This window comes from Pipistrellus hanaki, assembly GCF_964339955.1.
Source record: "Pipistrellus hanaki genome assembly, chromosome: 2".
In the NCBI taxonomy this organism is placed as follows: domain Eukaryota; kingdom Metazoa; phylum Chordata; class Mammalia; order Chiroptera; family Vespertilionidae; genus Pipistrellus; species Pipistrellus hanaki.
In genome coordinates this window covers 183,726,257-183,745,424 of record NC_140504.1, presented here as the reverse complement: position 1 = coordinate 183,745,424, position 19,168 = coordinate 183,726,257, and the positions used below count along the sequence as shown (strand labels likewise).

Genomic DNA, 19,168 nt, shown 5'->3' with positions numbered 1-19,168 from the left:
AGTGGTTGAGTGTCAACCCATGAACCAAAAGGTCACTGGTTCAATTCTTGGTCAGTGCACAAGACCAGGTTGCGAACTCAATTTCCAGTAGAGGCAGTACATCAATGTTTCTCTTTATCTCTCCTTCTCCCTTCCTCTCTCTCTAAAAATTTTAAAAAGACCAATGGGTTAGTTATTCTCATTTACCTCAGGGATTTGCAAGAGCAAGGGGAGAAATAAAACCCAGAGGGAATTCTGCTCTCTAGCAATTCCCCAACCAGTTGTAACTTTAAGTAAAATTTCCCCCCTCTTATTCTTTAATTCACAAAGTATCTATATTTGTGATTCTCAAGGATGGAAGATGTTAAATGTCAGATAACTGTAGGACATTTTTAAGGTACACATTTTTCTTCCTCCACCCAAGGTATTCTATTTAATGTCCCTCATCCTGGCTCTTGTATAACAAATCACTAAGATAATAAGTATCACTTACTAATTTAAAAAGTGTTATTATATACCATAAGTATTTTGCAGTTGGGAAACTTGCCTGTCAATCCTTCCTATATAATAAAGAGGTAATATGCAAATTGACCATCACTCGAACACATAAGATGTGGTCAAAGATGGCCGCTTCCGTGTGGACACAAGATGGCCACCACAAGATGGCCAACAGGGGAGCGCAGTTAGGAGGAACCAGGCCTGCAAGGGAGGGTAGTTAGGGGCAAACGGCCCATCAGGGGAGGGCAGTTAGGGGCAATCAAGCCAGCATGGAAGCAGTTAGGTGTCTATCAGGCTGGCAAGGGAGTGGTTAGGGGGTATTCAGGTTGGCAGGCAGAAGTGGTTAAGGGCAATCAGGCAGCCAGGCGGGAGAGTGGTTGGGAGCCAGCAGTCCTGGATTGTGAGAGGGATTTCCCAGGTTGGAGAGGGTGCAGGCTGGGCTGAGGGACACCTCCCACCCCTTGTGTATGAATTTCATGCACCAAGCCCCTAGTTAATCTATAAATTAATAATGGGTAAAGTTGATATAAATTGTTAGCTCTTTTAGTCTGTCTTGTTACTCTCTTTCCTTTTAAATCGTATCTGTTACCACACAGGCTCCACCGGAAGCCGGCCTAATTCTGAAGCAGAGTTGGTTCCTGAGAACACACCCAAACAGCCTTTACTTCCTCCCAAAAGACCAGTGTCCTCTTCCCATGAAGCAAATGAAGGGCAAGCAAAGGATGCCACCTGCTCTGGCAGCTCAGCAAGGTCCCTGTCCGCCACCTCCACCGCTGCCCCCGCCACAGCACCTGCCGCCACTGCCGTCGCCACAAACCTACCAAAAACTGTGGTTAATGCCTCTGTGCCCCCCACCCCAGCGCCCAGGACTCTTCCCGCTGCTGCCGCCAGCACTAACACTACTGCTGCCCCGAGCCTCCCTCATCCCGTCTCTGCCAAGCAGCCCCCCGTCCCTCCCCCCAAACCAGCTCACAGAAACAGCAACCCTGTCGTTGGTAAGTAAGTCTTCAGGTTGCCATTTTGGGTTGTGTTGGGGGGGGGGTTAGATGGTTTTTTATAGGATAGCTTATCCAATATTAATTTGGTCTTTGAGAGAGTTTCCATATCTTGTCCGTTTGCACTCTATAGAAAGGTCTTGAAAATGAGGCAGATGACTCTGAGTGGAAACAGGCTTCTGAAGTCAGAAACCACTAAAATTTGGCTCAGGTGCGGGGGATTCATATCTATTTCCCTAAAACTGTTTCTGAAATACTATCTATATTGGGTTACTGGGCATGTGAAGATCACAACAGGTTTGACCACACAAAGAAAATATTTATTTTAACCTACTTTAAACTGCCAGTGCACTTCTTCAGCGTAAGCCCAGTGGATGAATCAGTGATTTGTATAGATGCCAGTGTAACTTGTAGTTCAGAATCTGGCATAACGTCTTCAAGGGGAACTGCAAAAGAAATTATTTAAATTGTTCTGATAAAATCACGTTTTATCTTGAGAGTTAAAAATGCTACTTTTAGCCGAAACCGGTTTGGCTCAGTGGATGGAGCATCGGCCTGCGGACTGAAAGGTCCCGGATTCAATTCCGGTCAAGGGCATGTACCTTGGTTGGCGGGCACATCCCCAATAAGGGGTGTGCAAGAGGCAGCTGATCAATGATTCTCTCTCATTGATATTTCTAACTCTCTATCCCTCTCTCTTCCTCTCTAAAAAAATCAATAAAATGTATTTTTTTTTTTAAATGCTACTTTTAGTAAAATTAGTGGTGGAAGAGAGAAAGGGAGGATAATTGGTTTTAGTAAACTTTTTATATTTACCTGAAGTCCTTTTTAGGTCTATTTTCTTTATATAAATGCATACCTTCTTAGAGGAATTTTCAATAAAGGGAGGAGAGAAGGAAAATAGTTTCTCAGGAAAAATGATACTAGGCTTAGTACTGCTTAAAATTTTTGTTAATGATTGGAAGAATAAAAGATATGCTTGTTGGCCCGCTGGAGTGTATCGTACTGTGCACAGAATGATTGCAGGTTCGATTCCCGGTCAGGGCACATACCTGGGAGGTGGGTTTGAGACACATGCAGAAGGTGTTTCTCCCTTCCTCCCTCTCTTCCTCCCTCTTTCCTTCTCTCTCTCCCTCCCTACCTCCCTCTCTTTCTCTCTTTTCCTTTCCCTCCCTCCCTCATTTCTTCCCTCCTTCCCTCCCTTCCTCTCTCCAAGCATGTCCTCAGGTGAGGATTTAAAATATATATATATGCTTGTTAAATGGCTAATAACCATCAAGTTGTGTGGAGTGACTAGAACCTTGAAAAACAGGCTTAGAATTTATTGTATGACAAGTTGGGGTGGCTTGATAAAAACAGGATGAAGGTTATTATTATTATCATATTATCACCACCTCAGAATGACTTATCTCTGAGGAACTTGAGAAGCTTTCATATACCCATTTTCCAAAGCTCCTTGTGAAGTAGGAAATTGATTTTATCTATTATATAATTAGGGCAAGCAGAACAAGAAGAAATTGTGACTCATTCAAGGTTGCAGTTAGTGAAAGATAGAAATCAAACATAGGTTTTTCAACACTTGAGTACAGACCTGTTCTATACACCTGTGTTCGCAAATGGTTGTCTAGACAGGTGTTCTCATCACAGTCGCCTGGAGGGGTTGTTAAAATACAGATTGCTGGGCCCTGCACTTAAAGTTCCTGGTTCAGTAAGTCTGGAATAGGACCTGAGAATTTGCATTTCTGTAAAGTTCCCAGGTGACGCTGATGCTGCATATACAGGGACCAGAACCACTGCTCTAAACCATAGTATACTCTCTTCAGGGTAAGCAACTGCTGTTTTCAGAGAGGCAGCAGTAGCCCAGTTACCCAAAAGTATCTCTTTCATTGATCCTACGGTTTACATTTTTTTAATCCTTTTTTAAAAATACATTTTTATTGATTTCAGAGAGGAAGGGAGAGGGAGAGATAGAAACATCAAAGATGTGAGAGAATCATTGACAGGCTGCTTCCTGCATGCCCCCTACTGGGGATCGAGCCCACAACTCAGGCAAGTGCCCTTGACTGGAATCAAACCCGGGACCCTTCAGTCCATAAGCCCATGCTCTATCCACTGAGCCAAACCGGCCATGGCTGAATCCTTTTTTTTTTTGTTTTTTGTTTTGTTAATCCTCACCTGAGGATATTTTTTCCATTATTTTTTTTTTTTAAGAGGGAATGGAAGGTGGGGGGAGAGACAGAGAGAAACATCAGTGTGAGAGAGACACATCAATTGGTTGCCTCCTGCATGCGCCTTAACCAGGGCCCAGGATGGAGCCTACAACCAAGGTACATCCCCTTGACTAAAATCGAACCCTTGACCCTTCAGTTTGAGGGCTGACACTTTGACCACTGAGCCAAACTGGCTAGGGCTGAATCCTTTTTTTAATGTGTATGTGCTCTTTTTCTAGAAAGTCCTTTTAAAAATATACTTTGATAAGCCCAGCTGAGATAGCTCAGTAGTTGGGTATTGATCCGATCATGGTTTGATTCCTGATCAGGTACTTGCCCAGGTTGTAGACTCAATCCCTGGTGGGGGCTGTGCGGGAGGCTGCTGATCAGTGATTCTCATCGTTGATGTTTCTATCTCTCCCTCTCCCTTTTTCTCTGAAATCAATAAAAATACATTACACACACACACTTATGATAAATGGCACTAAAACATCAGATTACCACTCTGGCCTGTGTGGCTCAGTTGGTTGGAGCATCATTTCATACACCAAGTGGCAGTGGGTTTAGTTTCCAGTTAGGACACATACCCAGATTGCAGGGTTTGATCACAAGTTGATATCTCTCTCTCTCTCTCTCTCTCTCTCTCTCTCTCTCTCTCTCTCTCTCATACTCTCTCTCTCTCTCTCTCTCTCTCTCTCATACATTTCTTTTTTAAAAAGCTGCCAAGTTTTCTTTTAAAAAAAGTAAAACATTTATTTTTGTTAAAACTTTCTTATCAGAGTATTAGGATAGTGGAACATTTATTAGGTCTCATAGATATTGAAGGGTAATTTTGTTTTAAATGAGTTATCCAGGGAATGGCAAAGCCATGAAATGTAATTTTTTGCCTGAATGGTTAAGACCGCTCAGCTCTAATTCCATGCCCTGGGCTGGCCCTTCAGAGCATTGTAAAGCCATCTTATAGTGAGATGTTGCTCTCTTTTTTTCCAGCAATAAACAGTGGAACATTGTTATCTAAACCATCCCCACCCTTACCACCGAAGAGAGGCATTCCATCAACCTTGGTACCCACCGCGGAGTCCGCCGCCGCCGCCAGCACGAAAGCACCAAGTGATCACAGAGAGAAGAGCACGTGCCCTGTGGGCTCCGAACAGCCTCTCCCGCCTCGCTCCCCATCCCCCCCGCTGCCCACTCACATACCCCCAGAACCCCCGCGGTCCCCTGCACTCCCTGCTAAGACTTTTCACGCTGTGCCAGAAATTGAGTTTGCACCTTCTTTAGATCCACCCCAGGAGGTACCCCAGCAGGAAGACCAGAAGAAGGAAGTGCCCAAGAGGATGTTGGACCACAGCTTCGGGGAGCCCCATGTACCCTCTAGGCTGCCCCCCCTCCCACTGCATATCCGAATCCAACAGGCCCTGACCAGCCCACTTCCCATCTCTTCCTCCTTGGAGGGCTCTCACAGAGCTCACTCGTTACTCTTCGAGAACAGCGACAACTTCTCTGAGGACAGCAACACTCTGGGCCGTACCAGGTCACTTCCCATCACCATTGAAATGCTGAAAGTGTGAGTGCCTTCAAAGCTTGCCTCTTGTCTCCTCTCCTTTGCTTTCCTTTTCTAGTTAGTCCTTCTTGGGGGGGAAAAAAATTACTTATAAAAAGAAAATATGAATAAATTTAAAGTAAAAAAAAACTCAACAAATAAGACATGTTCTAGAATTTGAACTTTGTTTACCCTGCTGATTTCTGTAACATGGTTTCCATAGCAGACAGTTTCATGACTATACAAAAATTATCAATTTTTACACTTTAAAATGGAAACCCCTGTATATTTTTTGATGCTTAAGAGCATGGATGTTGGCATAAGCTAGCTCTGGGTTCAAATGCCAGCTCTACCTCTTATTTACTAGTTTGTAGTGGTGTATGACCCTTCACCTTTCTGAAAGGTTACGTAATTATGTTAATTTTTTAGTTCAGACGATGAAGAGGAGGAGCAAATCCACCCATCTGCATTCAGTGAAGACCTGCCTCCCACCTCGGTCTCTCCTAAACTACCGCAGTGTCTGCAGGAGGAAGAGGAGGAGAAGGAGAGCGACTCAGACTCGGAAGGTCCCATTCAGTACCGAGACGAAGAGGATGACGATGAAAGCCAGAACAGTAAGAAAGGGAGGGGAAAGCAAAAGAGAAAATTATTTTATAGAAAAAGTTACTGGCTGGTCTTAGCAAGTGAAAAATGAATGGAAACAGGCCTGACTGCCTGATGTTGGCCTACGAGGAGCTCTTGTCTCTGACATTGCCATTGTTATAGCAAGCCAGTGAGCGGGAGCCAAGGAGGTTGCATCATTCAGTTTTTTATCTGTTTTTAATAGTGGAATCCTGAAAGTGAGAGAACAGTCTTGAGATCGGAATTCTCTGAGGTGTGTTAGTGTGAATACTTTTTGTTGTAACTCAGAGGGCTTTCCCATGCTTAGGGTCTCTCCTACAGCAGTTCTTCCTAAGTATGACAGTAGAGAGGACTGGTAGAAGGGAGAAGATATCTTTAGCCCATCTGAGGCTCTCTGGCTGAGATTTTTGGATGCTTTTTAGCTTTACCTCCACCTCTGTGTTAGCTGGGCGATGGAGGCCACGTAGGAAGCTGGGAGATAGGATATTATTTGTTCAGACTCTTGCCTGAAGCTCAAGCAGGTGAGGTTGGGCCTTAAGCTTCAACATCATTTTTCTTTTCTTGTGCAAAGGTGCTCTGGCCAACAAAGTGAAGAGGAAAGACACACTGGCAATGAAGTTGAATCACAGACCCAGTGAACCAGAGATGAACTTGAATTCTTGGCCTTGCAAAAGCAAAGAGGAGTGGAACGAAATACGGCACCAGATTGGGAACACGCTGATCCGGTAGGCCGCTCGTTAGAATGCATCGATTTGATTAGGATAGTACGTATGTTGGAGACTTATTTGGTGGTGAAACATTCATTTATCATTTTGTTACTTTTTTTAATTTTAGAAATAGTATAATATTTCAAAAATACCTATTGTGGCCTGGCCAGCATGGCTCAGTGGTTGAGCGTCGACCTATGAACCAAGAGGTCAGGGTTAGATTCCCAGTCAGAGCACATGCCTGGATTTGGGCTCAGTCCCCAGTGTGGGGTGTGCAGGAAGCAGCTGATCAATGATTCTCTCTCATCATTGATGTTTTTATCTCTCTCTCCTTTCCTCTCTCTGAAATCAATAAAAATATATTCTGAAAAACACACACAACCTATTGTGCACAGTTGAATATTCTCTAAAAACTTGGAAATTAAACCATAAGATACGTTTTGTTGTTGTTTTAAGTTTAAGAGAATCCAGGTGGTTCCCAGACTCCTCTGTCATTTATCCAGTTGCTCAAGCATGAGATGCCAGCCCAATTAAAGAGCACACCCACACTTTTTATTATATCTTTACACATGTTCCATGTAACTGCCTCCTTTCAAAGTGTTAGTATACATATTTTTTCATTATGTTACTATATTTTTCAAGTGAGCTGGAACCCAAAGCACAGAGAAACTGAATGCAGGCCAATTACCTGCACAATATATTACACATTGAGTCCAGGTATACAGACAGGTGTTTTTCCAACTCAGATGTATCTCTTGACAGAATGAGGAAGAGGAGATGGAACTGGTGACACATTACTTACAGAGTAATTAAGAATGTTCATTAACTAAAATATATTCTCCTCTCCTTACCTGGTTGTGCTGTTGGCCAGGATGGCACTCTTAATGCAAAACTGTGGCCCTCTGTTTGTCAGCAAAAGACCATCAAAATTAGGAATTAGTTTAAAATGGGAATCTTGCCGAGACCAGTTTGGCTCAATGGATAGAGCGTCGGCTTGGGGACTGAAAGGTCCCGGGTTGGATTCCGGTCAAGGGCATGTACCTTGGTTGCGGGCATATCCCCAGTGGGGGGGGTGTGCAAGAGGCAGCTGATAGATGACTCTCTCTCATCGATGTTTCTAACTCTCTATCTCTCTCCCTTCCTCTCTGTACAAAATCAATAAAATATATTTTTAAAAATATATAAATAAATAAATAAATAAATAAATAAATAAATAAATAAATAAATAAAAATAAAATGGGAGTCTTTGCCTGCTGCATGGCTCAGTGGTTAAGTGTTGACTTAGGAACCAGGAGGTCATGGTTCAATTCCCGGTCAGGTATATGCCTGGGTTGCATGCTTGATCCCCAATATACAGGAGGCAGCTGATCAATGATTTGCCCTCACCAATGATGTTTCTATTTCTCTTCCTCTCCCTTCCTCTCTCTGAAATAAAAAATAAATTAAATTTTTAAAAAAACTTAAAAAAAAATAGTTATTACCATGTGGTTCAAATACTGTCTGCATACATCATAGTAACCAGTTATTCTGTTTTTTGGTTGTTCTGCTGTTTGGTCTATTTGCATATTAGAGTTATATATATATGATAAGAAATGAGTAATTTTCTGATTCTAAAAATGACATATCATTGGTAACATCTCAGAACTGTGGATGATGAGAAACTTCATCAAATATTTGATAGAGAGGACCTTATTTTAAATCTCAGTCCTTAGCAGAAACTGGTTTGGCTCAGTGGATAGAGCGTCATTCTGCAAACTGAAAGGGCCCAAGTTTGATTCCGGTCAAGGACATGTACCTTGGTTGCGGGCACATCCCCAGTAGATGGTGTGCAGGAGACAGCTGGTCGATGTTTCTCTCTCATCAATGTTTCTAGCTCTCTGTCCCTCTCCTTTCCTCTCTGTAAAAAATCAATAAAATATATTTTAAAAACGTAAAAAATAAAATATCAGAAACCTTATCCTGGTTTCCTGATTCAAAATTTTTGTTAGTATGCCTGGAGGATCTGTGTTACTAACAAACTTGCTGAAGAAGCAAATCTGTTTGGGAGCCACCAGTCCAATCCAAACATTCCTTTTACAGATGAGTACATTCAGAGTCTGACTGAGTTTTTTGTCGTGTTAGGGCTTGTTGATGTCAGAGCTAGAACTAGAATTCTGGCCTTCTGTTCAGACATACAACTAAAGGGCCCAGTGCACAAATTTGTGCACCAGTGGGGTTCCTTGGCCTAGCCTGTGGGATCGAGCCAAAACCAGCTCTCCAACATCCCCTGAGGGGTCCCAGATTGCAAGAGGGCACAGGCCAGGCTGAGGGACCCCCACCGGTGCACAATTGGGGCCAGGGAGTGACGCAGGAGGTTGGCCAGCCGGGTACGGACTGCAGCAGGGCTCCAACAGGGCATCTGCCCCCTAGTGGTCAGTGCATGTCATAGCGAGCAGTTGAGAGACCTTAGCATATCATTAGCATATTATGCTTTGATTGATTGAACAGCTGACTGGTCAACCGGACACTTAGCATATTAGGTTTTTATTATATAGGATTCTTTTTTGTGTTGTAACATCTGTATGAACACTTTCATTGTGAAACTTGTTTGCTGAATCAGATAAACAAATGAAATATCAAAACAGTTTGAGATTTTATTGATTTCTTCCCAGTGTAGGGACTAATATAAAACAAAGAACAAAACAGGTCTTTATAAACAGGATTGAGAGGTTTAACATAGATAATATTTTTATTTCTCTTTTTAGACGACTGAGTCAAAGACCAACACCAGAAGAACTTGAACAACGAAATATACTACAACGTGAGTCTGGTTATAAAGTGTACAGATTTTCTGTATATATTTCTCACTGTAATATATATAACAGAAAAGAGAAGCGTTTTCCGCAAGGGCCCAGGAGAGGGTGTTCCAGCCAAGGAAGGACCTTTCACAGCTTTCCCCGGAAGGAACAGAGTTCCCCAAACTTTGTTTACACGATAACATTGCAGTATTGTTTAGTGTCCCGGGATGCGACAGGAAGTTTTCATGTGCTCACAGTTCTCTTGAGCCTGCCCTGAGCCTTGGGGGAGGATTTCACAGTGTGAAATGTGATTTTCCTCCCAACATAACATTTTTAAAAATATATATTTTATTGATTTTATACAGAGAGGAAGGGAGAGAAATAGAGAGTTAGAAATATCGATGAGAGTCATCGATCAGCTGCCTCTTGCACACCCCCTAACAGGGATGTTCCCACAACCAAGGTACATGCCCTTGACCGGAATCGAACCTGGGACCTTTCAGTCCACAGGCCGATGCTCTATCCACTGAGCCAAACCGGTTTCGGCTAAGTGGTTACCTTTGAGCAAGAACCTGAAAAGGGGTTTTTGTTGTTTTTTAAGATTTTTTTTAAAAAAGGTTTTTTGTCAGTATTTAGAGAGAGAGGAAAGGAGAGGGGTGGGGAAAGAGAGAGAAACATCACTGTGAGAGCAAAACATTGGTGGCCACCTATCAGTGATCAAGCCAACAACCCTGGCATGTGCCCCGACCAGGACTCCAACAGGCAACCTTTCATTGGCTCAACCAAAAGAGCCACACTGACCAGGGCTGCAAAGATTTTTTTTAGAGGACACAGAGTAAATATTTTCAGTTTTGTAGGGTCAAAATAAAAGGAAGCTATTATTTAGGTACCTATCAAACCATTCAAATGTAATCATTTAAAAATGAAAAAACCAACTCAGCCAGTGTGGCTCCATGGTTGAGCGTCGACCCATGCACCAGAGGTCACTGGTTTGATTCTCACAGCACAGGCCAGGGTTGCGGGCTTAATCCCCGGTGGGGGGTGTGCAGGAGACAGCTGATTGATTTTTCTCTCTCATTAGGGTTTCTGTCTCTCCCTCTTTCTACCTCTCTTTCTCAAAACAAGTAAAAACATATTTAGCACAGAGGTAGAAGTTAACCTTAAAATAAAATAAAGCACAGTGGGGGCGGGGGGAGATATTTTTAAAAATATGTAAAAATTAGTCTCAGCTCATGGGCAATAAAAAAATATAGCCTACACACAATGGAATACTATGCTGCCATAAAGAAGAAGGAATTCTCATCATTTGCAGCAATCTGGATGGAATTGGAGAACATCATACTGAGTGAAATAAGCCATTCAATGAAAGAGAAACACCACATGACCTCACTCATTTATGGATAATAAAGAACATTATAAACTGATGAACCAAAAGATAGATATAGAGACAGTAAAGCAACAAGCAGACTGTCAAATTACAGCAGGGAGGGTAGGGAGATCTGGGGGAGATAAGAGATCAACCGAAGGACTTGTATACATGCATATAAGTACAACCAATGAACACAAAACTCTGGGGAAGGAGGGTATGTATGGGGGGGGCAATGGTAAGATATGTACACAGATAATTTAATAAAAAATAAATAAAAAATAAATAAAATCTATAACTGCAACATAAAATATATATATTTGCTATCCTTGCTCTTGAGTATTAGACTACCAGTTGACTAACCATCTTGGCTAGCCATCCCCAAAATTCATGTTTCTGACTTGGGGTCTGTAAGAAACACCTGCACTGTATTTAGTGAAAAGCTTGATTTGCAGGTTGCCATTGTGAAGTAACATTTTTTGTTTCTGTCAACTGTAGCTAAAAATGAAGCTGATCGCCAGGCAGAAAAGCGGGAGATTAAACGGCGGCTCACTAGAAAGGTACATCGCAGTGTCGGTTTCTGTCTGTCTCCCGGGTGCACGTCTCATGTTTGAATGGCCTCACTGATTGGGAAAAAATCGCTTGACTTGAATTGCCATAGGTTGCTATGAAAATAGTATACATGATGCAAATATAGAAAATAGCACAATATTATCAAGAGCCTTTTTTCTTCTTCACTTCTACTATTTAAAGAAAGTCTGGCATAAGAAGGTGCTCAGTAAATGCATTAAATTTTACCTTTTATTTGATAGACCTGGGATTTTGATGTAGGCTCTAAAACCTATTGAAGTATAGAGATGGTAATGGGAATGTGAAACATTTGATTCTGTAAAGCAAACTGGTTGTTTTCTAATCTGGGAAAGAATGAACTGACCCTTATTAATATCTGAAAAGCATGAAAAACCAACTAGGATTCCTTTCCTTGGTCCCAGATCAGTTAGAGTAGAATCTTTTCTGTACCAGACGTGTGTTAGCTCTAAAGCTCTAGTATTACCACCTGTTTCCTTTTCTTCTCACCATAATGGTTTGTAATTGCCTCCTGTAAATTCTGGTTTGGTCTGAGTGCTCTAGATATTTCTTAAACATAATAATCCACAAGAGAATGAGGGGATCTAGACATTTTCTTCCTCATTTCTCCCCTCCCCCAGAATCAGAGGAAGTATCATCACTAGAATAAGCATAGCTAGAGGCCACAGCTGGACTCGCTGCCTTCAGATTGTGCGGGTTACCTGATGGTGCGATTTTAAATCATAATGTATTGCAGAATCTGCTGTCCTGGACATTGTTCATGTTGAAAATAAATTCACCCTTAATATTACCCGCTAGATATTTTCATATTAAATGTACTTACTTTCTAATATATGTGAGTTTATAGCCCTAATCCTTTTGCTTCTCAAACCTGGCCTGTGGACCAACAGCATTGGCATTACCCAGGACCTTGTAAAAGATGCAGAATCTAAGGCCCTACCAGACAAGCTTATTTAACCAGACCCCCATGGAGCCATGCTGACCTCTCTCCCGGCCAGCATGGCTCAATGGTTGAGCATTGACCTATGAACCAGAAGGTCACAGTTCCATTCCCAATCAGAGCATGTCCAGGTTACCGGCTCGTCCCCAGGAGACAGCTGATCAGTGATTCTCTATCTCTCCCTCTCCCTTCCTCTCTGAATCAGTAAAAATATATATTTTTTATTTTTTTAATTTATTTTGGTTTAATTATTTATTAGCAGTATTGTAACTGGATAGTCAATGGGTCTGTGCTGCCTGTCACTACTTGAGCCAATTAAGCAGAGACAAGATTGAATCATATATGAGCATTTATTCCAATACTGCCAGCAATATGGGAGGGCAGCACGTCATCCACAAAAATCTGTTCTCAAAATGTATGTTTTTAAAAAACCTCTCATCTTATCCTGTTTGGCTCAGTGTATAGAGCATCAGCCCATGGACTGAAGGTTCCCAGGTTCAGTTCCAGTCAAGGGCATGTACCTAAGGTGCAGGTCGATCCCTGCCCTGGTCAGGGTTCATTTGGGAGGCAACCAATCAATGTGTCTCTCTCACATCAGTGTTTCTCTCAATCGATGTTTCATGCCTTCTCTTTCACTCTCTAAAAATCAGTGAAAAATATCCTCAGGTGAGGATTTAAAAACAACAACAACAAAAAAAAACACGATCAATACCCAGAATCTCTAGGGATGGACCCAGGCATTAGTAGGGTTTGAAGGTCCCTATGTGACTCCAATGTACAGCGAAGGGTGAACTACTGGATTAGAGGCGATTTGAATGCATGATTGATGCCTGATTCTCGGCATAGTCAACTAACAGGCTCCATTTCTTCCAGCTAAGTCAAAGGCCAACTGTGGCCGAACTCCTCGCCAGGAAGATTCTGAGGTTTAATGAATATGTGGAGGTAACAGACGCTCAAGATTATGACCGGCGAGCTGACAAACCTTGGACCAAACTGACCCCTGCCGACAAGGTCTGTCTCTCTCTCTATGCAAAATACTAATGGAAAGGAAAACATAAACAAAATTTCTATTTTTAACAATAATGTTAAATTTGTAATTGAAGATACAAAATACAAAACTTGATATTAATGATGCCACCACCACCAACAACAAAACTGGAAGTGAGTCCCTGTTACATCCCAGTACAGACATCGGGAAGGAAAAAAGACCTATTTTTAATGGTGATTATGTTGGTTGGAGAGAGTCTGGGTATCATATGTTACCATATGATTTAATTACCATATTTCACGTTTAAACAGGAAAAGCTTTTTTCATGCGTGGAAACTATAAAAGCTATAATGTCTCTTTTAAGCTCTCCAAGTGTTTTGATTTCACTGGAAATTGTAAGTTTATTATGAGATGTTGGTGTCAGGGAAGGCAGTGGGTATTGGCTCAGTGTTTCACCCTATGTGTTGCCCGGGCTTCTTTCTTCCCTCGGGGTTGCCTGCTGTGGGTTACAGTGACTCACAGAGGGAAGTACAATGGAAACCAGGTGGTAAATACTCTAGCAGACAGAAAATGCTGAAACATTTCACTTTCACTTCACAGGCTGCCATAAGAAAAGAATTAAATGAATTTAAAAGTTCAGAGATGGAGGTTCATGAAGAGAGCAAACATTTTACACGGTAAGAGCCAAAAGACCCAAATACTGTGAGCTAACCGTTTCTGAAAAAAGCAAACATACCATCAGAGTTGTTCAGATAGGAAAGACTCGAATGACATCGTTTAAAAGAAGGATACTTGTCGAAACCGGTTTGGCTTAGTGGATAGAGCATTGGCCTTCGGACTGAAGGGTCCCAGGTTCAATTCCGGTCAGGGGCATGTACACTGGTTGCAGACATATCCCCAGTAAGGGGTGTGCAGGAGGCAGCTGATTGATGTTTCTCTCTCATCAATGTTTCTAACTCTCTGTCCCTCTCCCTTCCTCTCTGTAAAAAAAAAATCAACGAAATACATTTTTTTTAAAAAGGATACTCACCCAGCTGGTGTGATTCAGTGGTTGAGTGTTGATGCATGACCAGGAGGTCACGGTTCAATTCCTGGTCAGGGCACATGCCTGGTTTTTGGGTTCAATCCCCTGTAGGGGCTTGCAGGAGGCAACCAATCAGTGATTCTCTCTCATCATTGACGTTTCTCTCTCTCCCTCTCCCTTTCTTTCTGAAATCAATAATAACATGTGTTGTGTGTTTGTTTTTTTTTAATAAAGTACTATAGTAGATAACAATAAAGGAAAGAGTCATAGAGAAGGTGACATTTAGGTTGGACCTTGGAGTATAGAAAATAATTTATTTGGGCCAGAAGGAAAAAAGGAACATTGTAAGCAGAAGGACCAGCTTTAGCAAGGCTGTGGGAGGTAGGAAAGTACGAAGGTGTTTGTGGGTAACAGGAAGTGTAGTTGGAGAAGAGGATGCATAGGGACAGTGTGGTGAAGTTGAGACCAGCAAGATGAGGTACTTTGAAGAACTTTGACTGTTAGGCTGGGATGTCGGAAACAATGGTGTTCTGTTTATTTCAGAACCAGCTCTGGTGGAACTGTGGAAGGTGAAATGGGAGGGTGGAGAGACTAGCAGCAGGAAAGCAGTTAGGAAGTAACTGCAATAGCCATAGTGAGCATACTAGTGCTCAAAGCAGGGAAGTGATGGTGAGAATGGAAGGGAGAGAGATCTGAAAGACACTTGGCAATCTGTTGATTCCAGGTATGAATCAAAGGAAGTAGTCAAAATGACTGACTTGTAACTTGTGATTTCTGAGGTCCCTAATATCAATAAGGAATACAGTTGAACAGTTTAGGACATTTCTTCAGTAAAATATTTATTGAGCTGAAACCGGTTTGGCTCGGTGGATGGAGTGTCAGCCTGCGGACTGAAGGGTCCCGGGTTCGATTCCAGTCAAGGGCATGTACCTTGGTTGTGGGCACATTCCCCAGTAGGGGGTGTGCAGGAGGCAGCTGATCGATGTTTCTCTCTCATCAATGTTTCTAGCTCTCTATCCCTCTCCCTCTCTGTGGAAAATCAATAAAATATATTTTTTAAAATAAATAAATAAATAAAAATATTTATTGAGCAGCTACTACATGATAGATACAGTGCTCTGCACTCAGGACATAGCAGGAAACAAGATCAAGTCCTTGCTCTTAACAAGCTTCTAAAAGAGAAAGGCAGGCAATAAATGATTGATGAGCCTTTATCACATGAAAGAGGAGATGCCTAGAAGATAGTTGAATATTCAGACTAGAGTGCAAGGAGAAACAAGGTCTAAAGATAGCACACTGCCCTAGCTGGTTTGGCTCAATGGATAGAGCGTTGGCCTGCAGACTGAAGAGTCCTGGGTTCAATTCCAATCAAGGGCACATGCCTGGGTTGCGGGCTCAATCTTCAGTAGAGGGCATGCAGGAGGCAGCCTATCTGTGATTCTCTCTCATCACTGATGTTTCTATTTCTCCCTCTCCATTCCTCTCTGATATCAATAACAAATAAATAAATATGTGTGTGTGTGTGTGTATATATATATATATATATATATATATATTTTTTTTTTTTTTTTTTTTTAATCCATAATATCTGGTAACTCACCTTTTTTGATCACCCTTTTTAGCTACCATCGTCCATGATGCTGAAGTTTGAGAGGAACTAAACAGCCCCCCACAACAGGGCTGCTTTGCTGCTTCGGTCTCCAGAATGACATGGCGGGAACTTCAGCGCTTACCAGCACAGCAGGAATCGAGTCTTCTGGGGTGAACAGCGCTTGTATGAATGTAGCGTTTCACTGGAATGGATTCTCATGTGCTGCCTTGAGCAAAACTGAACTGTCAGTGCTTTGAATGAACCTTTTCCTATTGCAGCCTACTTGGGGGGCATTCCCTCACCAGCCACACACGTTCTGAGCCACTTGCAGGTCCCGAGTTTTATTGGCTGCACCACGCCAGTGTGACTGCCTGCGCTGAGCACAGTTCGCACCGTCAGCCTCACCTGCTCTGTCCTGGTTGTGGGACCCACTTGTGTAGGCGCTAAATTCCCGTCATTGAATCCAGTTGGTGGTGGGGATAACCGAGAGGCCCCACCTTCTAGCAAAGGGGCCCCACTCCCAGGGGAAGCTCCCTGCCACGCTGGCATGTCACCTTGCAGTGTACCTCTTGGAACAGCAGTACCGTCCCCTGCAGGCAGTCCAGCCTGAAAGCAGCTCAGGATCTATCGAGTGCTTCCTTTTTTTAATTATTATTATTTTAGTCTCGAAGTCATGGAAACTTATGTTCAATCTGACCTGCAACCAGATTCCAAGTTGGGAAAAGGCAAAAAAGCATGTGTCTTCTATATACAAAACCAAAAAGAGCCTTTATGTTAATGCTAACTTGGCAGAAAAGTGACTCATGGCTTCAGTGTTAAAAGCTGTTGTACGTTTGTTGCACCAAACGATACTGTAAATCATTTTGCCCAGTAGGTACATTCTCCTCCGTAAAGCGGAGTTGGGGCCGCTCTGTGGGAGTGTGTGCGATTGGCCCCCACACTTGCAGCCAGAATCACAGCCAAGTCCTAGGGATGTCGGGTGCTAAACCAGGTCTTCGGAGAAGCGATGAGGAGGGGCACCCTCATGACCCGCTCCTCTCCTCCTCAGCACAGATGTCTGTCCTCCCGCTGCCCCTCAGGCAGCTCCCACCTCCCTCCTCCTCCTCTTCCACGCTGGAGCCAGTGCGGTGGTGCCTGGCATTGGCTCAGCCTCCACCCCCTTCGTTGTAATATATATTAATATGATTTCCTGGAACAAGATTCAGTTGCTTTCTCTGAATTTTTATTGAAAACCTTACAGCCTCACAGTTTCCCTCTAATTCCTATGCACACTTAATGGAAGAAAAAAAAATAGTTTCTAGTTAACTAATGAATGTAGCTTTTTCTTCCTAATGTTCTTAAAATTATGGCTGTTTTATAGATTTCTTCTGCAGTCCCCATTGTTCTATATGTAATTTTTCAATAGGTTTTTCCTTTTTTTTCTCCTTTATGTCCATGTAAGATTTGGTGAAGAGTCAGAATATCATTATAACACTCAAGTGACCTTAGAAGTAGTGTTCTCTCCCTGTATGGGTAATAGGAGGTATTGGATTCCTCAGTGACTGTCAAATGCTTTAGGGCTATGGAAATATACTGGGTTCACATCTCCTTGAAGCTGGTTAACATGGGGGAAGGATAAGGATAAGAGACAACTCCACACTGTTGTCAGAGGTCTGTATAGAAGGCGGGAGCACATTACCTGCTAACTTGACTTCTAACTTTTCAGTCTTGTTGGTTTGGAGATTACCTGGCTTATGTCAGAATTCTCTGTGGCTTAACATGACATGGTCAAACCCTTTACTGCCTTTCTTTCCCTTAATGTGCCAAGCTTGAAATAGGATGTGACTTCCTGAGCTTCTTGTTTGCTTTCTATGTGCCACCAAGAAATCTAATTCATCTTTCATCTCATTCCTGTTCTTTTGAAACAAGATACTTTGGGGGTCAAGTCTTTTCAGGTGATTTTTATATATATATACATATAAATATAAAGGATTTTGTGTCCTTTCCTTGTAAGTAACAATTCACAGTCATAGTGTATAGAATAAATAAAAGTCTGATGTATTGTACTTTAAAATGCTTCCCTGATGTACAGAATCTCCTTGTAAAATAAATAATTGCATTGTATATCAGTCTTCCTACCAACATTAATTATTAAAGTATTTTAGAATTTTAAAAAAACTATACTATTCTGGTGTGAAGTATTTATTTTATATTTTACCTTATTCCAAAAGATTTAAGTCTGTTTAAAAAATATATCTAAAATACTGCTAGACAGCTTTAATGAGAAGTAGATGAATAGGGAAAGATAATAGTAAGAACATTAAGTGTAGCCCTAGCTGGTTTGGCGCAGTGGGTAGAATGTCAGCCTGCAGACTGAAGGGTCCCAGGTTTGATTCCAGCCAAGGGTACATGCCTGGGTTGTGGGCTCCATCCCCAGTAGGGGGCGTGCAGGAGGCAGCCAATCAATGATTCTCATCATTGATGTTTCTATCTATCCTCCCCCCTTCCTCTCTTGAAATCAATAAAGATTTATTTTTTTTAAAAAAAGAAGAACATTAAGTGTAGCCAGAGATACTCAATCATGTTTGTGAATGACTGCACACATATAGAAAAAGAATAGGCTGCAGAGATGAAAACCAACTGTGAACCCCATAGTATGTACCAGGCATTGTTCTTGGTCCTTTATCCTATTTATCCCATCCATAGTTTGGGAAGTAAGTAGAAATAGACTCATTTTACCATCAAAGAACCTAAGAGATGAAGTTACTTCCCCAAGGTCAAAGCACGTTGTGTGACCACTCTGCATATATTCAAGGACAAGCAATTGTATCCCGATCATCCCTATAAGGATTACTCTATTTGGACCACATATCAGACCACAGGCTGACACCACAGTAAGACAGTTCATACCTCATATACTTCTCTCTGGCTAGCAGCCCAGTTTCATTCATGGTGGTCTCACCAGTGACTCACCTTCTACTTGTCACTTCAGAGCCTGGCCTTGGCTAGTTCACCACCCTTTACCCAGGATTTAAAGAAACCGTGAGTCAGAACTCATGTCATTGGGTTCCACCTGCTCCCAGATTTTCCTTCTAGTCCTCCAAAGAGGCCTCCATTGCCATTACCCTTTTGAGGGTAAGCATTGTTGCCTGTGCACATTGCCCAGTGTTGGCTGAAACAATGAGTTTAGGGTCCTTATGGATTTAGGTTACTATATCCCCAGAGAGGGAGGACTGTAGTAGAGTGAGAGGTTTGGAAAACCACTATCAGAAAGGGTAAGTCCATGCCCTACCTGGTTTGGCTCAGTGGATAGAGTGTAAGCCTGCAAACAGCAGGGTCCCGGGTTCGCTTCCAGTCAAGGG

The 19,168-nt window shown here is 42.3% G+C and overlaps 1 protein-coding gene across 7 annotated transcripts in view; it reads left to right on the top strand.

Moving 5' to 3' along the window:
• PHACTR4 (phosphatase and actin regulator 4) overlaps positions 1-17,027 on the top strand; it is a 67,005-nt gene extending 49,978 nt beyond the window's left edge. For all 7 annotated transcript variants that reach the window (XM_084874938.1, XM_084874937.1, XM_084874936.1 and 4 more), the window contains 9 exons: positions 1,074-1,472; positions 4,673-5,249; positions 5,655-5,839; positions 6,418-6,571; positions 9,298-9,353; positions 11,195-11,256; positions 13,098-13,235; positions 13,813-13,889; positions 15,859-17,027. In XM_084874938.1, the coding sequence (XP_084731064.1) occupies positions 1,074-1,472; positions 4,673-5,249; positions 5,655-5,839; positions 6,418-6,571; positions 9,298-9,353; positions 11,195-11,256; positions 13,098-13,235; positions 13,813-13,889; positions 15,859-15,874 (1,664 nt within the window). In that variant the 3' untranslated portion in view covers positions 15,875-17,027. The remainder of the gene's footprint in view (positions 1-1,073; positions 1,473-4,672; positions 5,250-5,654; positions 5,840-6,417; positions 6,572-9,297; positions 9,354-11,194; positions 11,257-13,097; positions 13,236-13,812; positions 13,890-15,858) is intronic.
• The last annotated feature ends 2,141 nt before the right edge of the window (positions 17,028-19,168 follow it).